Consider the following 10,000-nt stretch of genomic DNA (forward strand, 5'->3'; position numbering starts at 1 on the left):
GAGCTTCTAAAACTTGTAGCTCATCCTCCTTATATTCAGGATCAACAATATAAGTTTCTGGATCATAATTTTTCCCAAAGTAATCGTTGTTGGCTTTCACAAAGTCTGCATGACTTGCATTGTTGTTGGTGATGAAGGGATCTGCAGTTCCTACCACTACATCACGCAATGACGTTTCTGGCTAGCTCATTATCTCTCAAAATGGCTCGGGAATCTCCATGAGATTAATACTATTTAGATCATATCTATTTACTCGCAAACTTTGTAAGTCTTTCGGTGTCATACATAAGATATATATGATAATAGCTTCAATATAGCAGCAACTTGTTTTTCCACTCTACTGGTACTTTAAATTTATTTTCGATTGGCGGGGATGATTTGAGATATAAGTGTTTGAGTTAAGAGTTCGGTCGTGTAAGAAATATTGAGATATACATAGCTGTGGCTCCGCGTTTTTTATGATCAACTAGTCAGCATAAACTTAAGTAACGAGCCTCTGTACCACAAGGGGGCATAGTAAAATTTAAATGATCGCTGGAAGAGCCGCCTCAGAAAAACAGGTCTCTTTGCTAGCATTAGCTTATAGCTACAGATTGCCATATCTTTGTTCACCAACCATAGAAACTGAGAAAGTGTGTGTGAAAGAAAACACTGACAAAAAAAGCAGATAATATTCATCAAATTGATGGGTGCAAACCTGGTGACAACAAGAAATGCCTGATATCTGTGCTTAATTGAGTACTAAGCTACACTTTGCATGATGATCAAATACTTACTAAATCAACTATAAATGTATTGTAATATTTATTTTACATTCCCTCTCTCTCTGTCACAATAAACCTCCCATAGAAAAATTCCAAATATTTGTAGAGTGGTAAACTTACAAAACTAGCAGGGAATTAATACTTATTTTTCACACTGTAATGTGCACTGTGCCAAATATGCGAATGGATGCTCTGTGTATTTAAGTAACAAACTAGTTGTGGCATCCTGTCCCTTTAAGGAGCAGTAGCAAGCAAGAAAGAGTGAGACAAGAGTGTATGGCCCCTTCAAGGGATGAGCAAGAATGCTAGGTTAGTAGCTTGGTGCTCAATGGAGAAAACCACAGCATAAGCGCCTTGTAACGCTTTAAATTCCAAAAAACTGCGCATCAGATATCTGTCAGATATCATTTAAAAAACTTTTGGACAGAAGAAAAGAAACTGATTAATTGAAGGTGAATTTTCAAGTCATATTAGTCAAGTCAACTGAGGAAGGTGCACTATGCAGATTATATGTGAGTTTCATAATTAGATTTATGATAAAATGTTGAGGAAAAAGTGCCTTCTGTTTCAGAGCAAACATGAGAGAGTAAGAGAAGAATGAATGCCACTGCATCCTGGAAACTGAACTGAAAATGCATAAAATGGTACCAATGTTAGTACAGTGATTAAAAGAAAGTTGCACACTAAAGATGCAGCGAAACAACAAATTATTATTAGATTGTTTTCTGTATGTTTTGTTATGATGATTTTTTTTTTTTTAATAAACAAGCACATTCCTTATAACTCTCGTTTTTTTTCGTCAAGATAAGGACTGTTTTTTCAGATGGCAGAATTACACAAAAATTGCACCACACGTTCCTTAAACTTTGTTGAGGTATAGCACATCAGCCAAAATGTTGCAGAGGATCCACATCAAGGTGCAGACAACAAGCTGATAATTATAGCTGTCCAGTTTTTAAATCTGGTTTTCTTACACTTATAAGTCTTATTTCCGAGTATACATTTCCCTTTGTCCTAGGTGTGTCACCATAGCCAGGAAGTAGTCTATTGGCTTTAAATTGAATGTGCTAGTCTTGTCTTTCATTGAGTTCAACAAAGTGCTTGCCAGTAAGTATTGTACAAATGTACACACCAGCTATTTGATTATAACATGCATCTTAGTTTTAGTTTTGATTGACAAAATTGGAGGTGTTGAAATCATCATGTAAAATCACCAATGCTAATCAGTAGGATGTATTCGGCATATCCACTGTAAATTAGCATCGAGCTTGCTTGAAAAGGGGAGCAATATTTTTGAGCATTTACCATCAGGCTGCTTGCTTTGTTGGGCACGGAAAATTGCCACATTTCTTAAGAGGCAGTCTACGATGAATACGCTTATTTCGTGCCAAGTGCTTCACCGGTGCAGAGTTGTCACGTGCAACCGAGGTATCGAAAATAGGCACCATTTGATTTTATATGAATCCTTACTTGGTAATACCAACATAATTCAGTCGGTACCTATAAAAGTACTGAATTCGGTAATCATCCTTGGTGCCAAGTGGGCACTGACCTAATATTAATGTAGTCGGACAGCTTAGTCTAGCACCTCAAAAAATCTTACAAACTAAAACAACTTGTTTGAGACAGTTTGGCTTGGCAAAGATCTGCACTCTACTGAGTGCTCGCCATTATAACGCTTTAGTATAATTGTGTAAAACTAATGAAAATAATGTGTTTCAAATTCCAAAGACCCTGAATACATTTATATGTTACTTATAATCTTATTCGTACAAGAAAAACATGCAAAATGTCTTGTCATATAAAATCAATTAGCAGTGGGAGTCCAAAAATGATTGGATTATTTGTTTTCGATGCATCCCTATTGCACTCAAAGTTGAAAATGCAGAAAAGAAAGAAACAGATTGAAAGGAAAAACAAATTAAATTGTTTTTAAATAAAGATAATCAAACCAAGTGAGTAAAATGCAAAAAAAATAACCTTTTTTTGCTTTAGGGGGAAAAGTATCTGAGGGAAAATAGATTATCCAAACTTACTGCTTTTTTGTTTTCCTTTTTTTCTTTTACAGTTGCCTTATTCAGTAGAGAGTGGCAAGTAGCCTACAGAACAGAGACGAGCACAATCATGGTCACGGCACCAGCTACACACATACACATGCACACGCACACAAACACGCAAAACGCTATCAGCTCAGTCCACACAGCTCAGTAGTAGATTTCTTGTTAAACACAGTGTCACACAGTTACTTGCTAATAGCTGCTTGGCCAAGTTGGCTAGAAGAAGCTTGCCATGCATTCACTGATATCGCTGGAATTAGGTTTATTTTTTGGTGGGCGAAGGAGGGCCAGTGGGGCTAAAAGCTTTCAAAGGTTACCAACTTAAAATAAAAATGAAAAAATAATCAAATAATAAATGTATATGTAAAAAATAAACAATAAACAACAAAAGCCAGACCAATTTATATGGCCTGGATGTTAAGCAAGTTACACTACATTAGAGGCACCTTGAAAGCCTCAACATTATGGGCAGTACCAAAACGTAATGTAAGCAGCAGCACTGTGGCAAAAGGAAGCATAGAAGCAAAATTCTGCAAAGTTAGTGAAATGTGTTATAATTGCTAATTAGGATGTTTCCAGTCATTTTTGCTGTGATCATACCTACTACATCACATTTGTTGTGTGTCAGAATCATGAACGTCACTATTCACACAAAGTGTGTGTTTAGGAATGCACCAATTTGGGCTCCATCCATTGATAAAAGGTAAATATGTCATTAAATCCAAGTTTTGGGTTCAATTCATAAAGTAAGATGATTCCAAATATATCAATCAGTGCATTGTTTAAAATAAAATGTGTTATATAACATCTGCCCATCATCCACAATCTCTATGTGAGTCAAAAGCACATGGCTTTCCTTTTTCTGTGTTCTAAATAGTGACAAACTTATAGCAGGAGGTGGCTAACAATACAGGTACAGTAATTGGGACCCATCTATTCCGCATGTAAGGCCCTCTAAAAAACATCTAAAAACCGTCAACACTATTTAAATGCTAGGACCTGCATATTAATCAAATTAAAGCTAAATTGTTATTGTGAGCCGAGGGAATATCTTTCCTAGCAAAGGCACCCTGCTTACAGCGTCTCACTCACACTGCTCCTCTGGCCACTAGCGAGAGCTACTGCTAGCAACTGAAATGGTTTCTGCAGCTGCTTTATCTATCTACCTTACCTTTGAGTTTTGAAAAAGTTAATGCTAAGTTAAAAACCATGCCTCTCACCTGCATAGCAGAAGGTTTTGGCATCAAGCTGAGAAGTTGGTCAACTTTGAAATTCCACACGCTACGCTAAAATTTTAGGCCGACTGAAGCAGTGGATATTATGGCTCTCGACTGAGACCTGACGACATCGTTGGGAAGACCCAACAATATGCTCATTTGCAAATTCAGAGTAGTCCTTAGGACTACTCTGAATTTACCAACTCTTATGCTGGAAGATAAAATCATCCTATCTGTTGGTATCCCAGTGAGAGCGGACATTGTAAGCAACTATTTTGTTCTTATTTTGTCCATGCAACATTTCGTCGTCATGTCTCTCATAATGATTGTGAACGATAAGCAAAATTCCAGTTCCCCTTAAGTCATCTAGCAGCTATAACATATGTTGCTGAATAGACAATATGTGTAATATATTTTATTTCTGGCCGTCCAAATATGTTGAAAAACACAAATAACAATGTCAAATAACAATTTGCATCTTCTCTTCCCGGTATTGTGGCCGTTTTGATGATCAGCTTATATTTTGGCATATTAATGAAGAAAGGGATGCAAAACGGATTGTACGCCTTATTCTGTTTACTTAACATACGCAGTTCACTTTGCACATGATAAGTAGATCAGCTTTGCGTGTGCTAACAGGTTTGCACGTGTTTTAGTACACGCACACCTTTAGGAAATCAAGCCCAAAGTATGCCATTTTAATGGTAGCAAACGTAGAAAGTGCTCTCTACGGTGTTGCTGTTGACGGAAGTGGCATTATTCATTACGGCAAGGAAAAAAGTTCCAGAAATACTTAAAATTATTAAACTAGTGTAAGTATTACACGTTTTTGAATGTGCCTGTTACTACATTACATATGGTACATACCTACAGCATGTATATAAAACGTTATTGGAGGTTAATTAGTTTTTTTTAAGAGGACTTTACATGCGGAATAGATTAATCCCCATTACCTGCATAATTATTAACCCCGTGGTAGCAGTTTTTTTTACTCTCTGCGACGCACAGAAAAGAGAAAGAAGTGTGTTCTTATCTCTAAGAGATTTTGGATGATGGGCAAAAAAAAAAGGGCAGTTTTAGACTTAGACTTCCTTTTTATTGTCATTCAAATTTGAACTTTACAGTACAGATAGGAACAAAATTTCGTTGCATTAGCTCATGGTAGTGCAGAATAAAAAATCAATAAGGTGCAGATATAAATAAATAGATTACTGTACAGATAAATATATTGCAATTTTGCATATGCATCCACGTTTATGTATGTATGTATGTTTCCTTTAACATGTTAATGCTACTCTGACAGTATGCAACCCATGAAGACATTATTTGTTTATTTATCCAGCGTGCAACAGGCGTTTAACAATTTGCATCTGCTGATGTATTAGATGCAATCACAGCCTTCTATTGAATGTGTTTAGATTTTCATTAGATATACAAATTAGAGGAAACAGTTTGAGGATTGTTTGCTAGGTTATTACATGTATTCTAAGTCCTTTGTTGGGAAAGGTATCTTTAGGCAATCCAGTCTAAGGAGTAAGGTTGCTGTTCAAGAGACAAGAAATATGCAGGTATATTTCTGTTTAGTTTGACATAAATCGACATTTTGTAAACATATGTATTCAACAAATCATACATGAAACAAAGTAATTTGAATTTATGGTTACTTTGTTATGAATCATGAGTGTGACATAAAGTAAGGAAAATAAGTATTTGAGCCCCTACTGATTTTGTAAGTGCTCCCCCTCAAAATATATGAACAGTCTATAACTTCCATGGTTGGTTTATTGTAACCTAGATGAGACTTACAGCATGTATAGCAACATCCCTGGTGTCCAATAAAAAAAAAAATTGCCGCAAAAAGCCTGTGGGCCCATTTTCAACGTACAGTATGTGCTTAACTTCACAATACAGTATGTAAACAGTTGTAACTACTGTAAATAAATTATTTGTGCCATCTCTGTCTTCACTTGTTCCATAAGAAAATAAAAATCTACAAATGCATTTATTTTAAACTTTACATTAATACGCATTACGCACACATATTTACTTGTGAACAACAGCAACCTTATTCCAATATTAGTCTATTTAGTAAATATTGAAAGAGGACCTCATTTAACCAGTTATTGCCATCTTTAAAAAACAACATGATTTTCTACAGGTCTGCATGCAATGATGTCATAATACAGAATTTTGTATATTTCAATTTCATTATGTCAAAAGGGACAGGTGTTTTGGCAGTTTAAAGGCAATTGATTTGAATTATTTGTCTATATTAACGTGATCAAATCATTAAATTGTAACAACTCGGTCGTTTTAGATTTATGTTAGAATATGATTAATGCTTGGGTCGAACCACCAAAAGAAATGATCAAATGTATTGTTGATGGTGTTCACTTAATTTTGCTATCTCGCTCTGATGTTTGCTGCATTGTCAAGATGATACATTTGTAGATTGGGACTAGCCAAAATAGAAAAGCAGAAGTGAGTTTGATAGTTTCACAAATCAAAAATAATTACATACACATGCACGTACATGCACACTGTTAAAGGTGCAGTTTGCAGCAAGCTCAAAAGTACACAGTACACATTAAAAAAAACTAAAATATAAAAACGGCATACATGCACACACACAAAAGCAGTCCCAGAATACCAGACAGCAATTTTTGGAGTTGCTTTTGAGCAATGGAAATATCCTCAAAAACAAATAATTTTAAAAAGAGATACTATTGTGGTTGCTACATTCTTTTGCATTGACGAGTACAATCTTACGCTTTTCCAACCACTGCATTTTGTTAATCATAATACTATATTGTTACTGACATGTTTTATGAAGAGGTGTTCCGATCGGGGATTTACGCTGGCAATTTCAATACTGATCGTCCATGAGTAATACATTAATACCCATCACATGTATTAGTTGTAAATAGTTTAATTTTTTATGGTGAATGCTATTGACAGTTTACCAATATCAACACAACATTTAAACTACCGGTAGTTGCTAATTATATTTTATTACATACAATTGTTTGAGCAAAAAAAGTCAACAGTACACACTAACTCAGTGCTTCTAAAATATTTTCTATTAGGCCCCCTCTAGGAAGAAAAAAATATTTCACCCCCCCTCTCCATCGTGACTATAAACAGTATAATTTGTCTATAAAATGGTTATAACTATACCTCTGCATAACATTGTAAGCTTTCCTCTGTCTTTCCTCGTCTCTCAGCGTGGTTAGGGTGAAGCCAAGTGATACATACGCTTCATCATATTCTGGTAAAGCAAAAAAAAAAGCATGTTCCCCAAGGTCACACGCACCCCCCTTAAATCCTGTTCTGGATTCCACAAAAAACACACATTCAATGACAGCTAACTTTAGTAGCAAAAATTGGCAAAAATAAAATCGCCATCATTGGCTGACAACTCATTTGACTTTTATCTTCAGTTTGTTAGAGCCGAAGCACAATCACCAATTCATGTTTCTATGTCTTTCAATGTTTCATATTCCTCTAACAACCTAATCGAAAAATATGCTGTGTAATGGCCAGCGTTGCATAAAATACTGGCTTTGCGTGTGTATTAGCAGGCCGTAGTTTACAAGTTTAGAGCAGGTAGAGAGTTGGGCATATCTCCTGCAGCTCGTTTGATCGCCAGCCACCTCGAGGCACCCATCTATACACTGCAAACTACACCTTTAATTATTATTTGACTTTTTTATAACTGTAATTTATTTTTATTTTTTTTGTACTAATAGATTGGTTTCTTAACAACTACTTTGATGGCAAAAATCAATAAAATAAGGTCCTTATTTAGTGTTGTAATGTTTCAACTGCTTGTATTGTCTTGTCCAAGTTAATGAGGGAGAAATTACAGAGAATAAAAAGAGGCTTTAGATCTGAATGTGAAACTATATAATGGAAAGGCAGAAGATTGAAACCGTGAGCTGTTAAGCGGTAAAAGCAGGGTTAGTATCGCTGGCTCAGCATGTTATTTGGCTTAAGGGTCTACCTGGTAGAGACAGTGGCAGACGCTGCGAAGCTGTGGAGGGAACTCGCTGGATGAGCCAGTGATGGCATGGAAGAAACGCTCAGTGATCTGCAACAGGTTTCTCTGATTTTCTTCCAAGTTCTCACCTTGTTCCAGTCTGGCGAGTGAGAGAGGAAAAACAGGTTTACATTAAAAATTGTAAAACAGATGATTTAAAAGCTAAAAAAGTTAGCGCCCCAAGCTCGATTTTATTTCCCCCCCAGGGAAAATAGAATTAACCCTTATTGTCACATTGAAAAGAGAAAAAGTTTAACTATTGAATGCTTTATTAACAAGATAAGATGGAACTAATTTAAGTCGATACTCCTTGGACACATGTCGACATAAAAAGTTGTCGACGAAACGGAAAATAGCCATAGCCCCAGACATAGGAGAAATGGTAGATAATAAATGATTTTTTTAACTGTTGACACCATTGTCCTCCATTTATGTATGTTTGTATTGAGATTTCTCTGTTTTTATGATTGTCTAACAAACTCACTGCGGTAATTGTGTCTTGAATACAATGACAATAAATCTTTAGTATGTTATCTAATCAATCTTATTGTGGTTAATATTAAGAATAATTAAATGGGTGCATTTTGCTAGAAGAGACTTACTTTTATTTGGAAGCTTTTTTTTGCATTGAACAGAAAGTCTCACTGTGTGTACATTTTAATGCTGGGTAACTAGACAGTGGTTATGTCACTGTTGGTATTTCACGCTGCTTAGCAATAGTGACAATGTTGACAATACTCAAAATTACTTTTCAAAAAACATAACTAATTAAACTGTACTGCAATAAAATGCTTCCTGTCATTCTCAATTAGAGGGGTATTTTAGCCACTTCTCATGAGCAAACTACTCCAAGTTTGATGGAGGCCTTCGTATGACTGAATGTTTTAGCTCTTTCAAGATGTTTAATTCAATCTAATTAAAGATTCATAGAAGACTACTTCAAAACAGTCCATATTTTAGCCCTTAGACATTATATGGTGTTTTCGCTATGTTTGTAATCATTGCCGACTGACACCAAGCTTTCGGGCACCGGACGTTTTGCTTTAATTGTCTCGATATTTTATTATACAATGAATGCTCAGATTGAAAACACCAAGTGAAGCAAATCATCCTTCCAGCATTATCAAGTATCCTCTATGTTTCACAGTAGGTGTAGTGTTCATTTCTCAATGCTTCATTTTTGTCTGTAAACACTGAGCTGATGTGACTTGGCAAAAAGCTCCAGCTTTGTCTCCTAGAAGCTTTGTAGCTTGTCATTATACTTTGAGGCAACTTCCAGTATTTTTTTTTATTATCACTTTTGTCAACTGCGAGTAAAGACAGTCTATTCTCGTCATCTTATTTTGTATTTTTCTTCAAACAGAAGGCTACCAACAATTGTATTCACATCCGTATGGATGATAATATCGCCACCATGTGGTTCAAGTGAATAATTTTACTGTTGAAGTAGCAGAATAATATTTTGAAGCTGATTCAAGCATTTTCTAAAATACAGTGAATAGGGAATAAATGTTCATACCTTGTAGGGTCCACCTCAAAACTGATGTGTTCTGGGGTAGTGATGACCCCTTTTAATAAAGGATCCAGTAACTTTTGCAGGTACGCTGCTCCATAGACCTAACAATCACAAGAAATATTATTAATATAAAAAGGGAAAATGTATTTTGGTTTAGTTCAATGACAGAATATAAATATTTTCCACATTCAGTTGTCAACACTCATAGTTATGCTATATTCATCTTGGGCTGTTCATGATGTACTGAATTGTTATTTTCCAGGGTGGTATGATCATACAACATGCATTGAATGCACATATAATAGGGATGTAACTGTAAATATGATATCAAAATCCTTACAATAATGCTTTTACGTGTGCTGCAAAGCAAAGCACACCGTCCGCCTTCGTCTAGAGCATTTCCAAGA

General features: G+C 35.6%; 1 protein-coding gene across 3 annotated transcripts in view; it reads right to left on the minus strand.

Moving 5' to 3' along the window:
• Nucleotides 1-10,000, minus strand: part of nf1a (neurofibromin 1a) — a 210,755-nt gene that overhangs the window by 124,643 nt on the left and 76,112 nt on the right. For 2 of the 3 annotated variants that reach the window (XM_061925507.1, XM_061925506.1), the window contains exons 28-30: nt 9,597-9,694; nt 8,042-8,177; nt 2,801-2,863 (exon numbers count right to left, since the gene is read on the minus strand). In XM_061925507.1, coding sequence (XP_061781491.1) covers nt 2,801-2,863; nt 8,042-8,177; nt 9,597-9,694 — 297 coding nt within the window. The remainder of the gene's footprint in view (nt 1-2,800; nt 2,864-8,041; nt 8,178-9,596; nt 9,695-10,000) is intronic. The other variant, XM_061925508.1, reaches the window with a different exon arrangement.

Source organism: Nerophis lumbriciformis, linkage group LG30 (genome assembly GCF_033978685.3).
Source record: "Nerophis lumbriciformis linkage group LG30, RoL_Nlum_v2.1, whole genome shotgun sequence".
NCBI lineage: Eukaryota > Metazoa > Chordata > Actinopteri > Syngnathiformes > Syngnathidae > Nerophis > Nerophis lumbriciformis.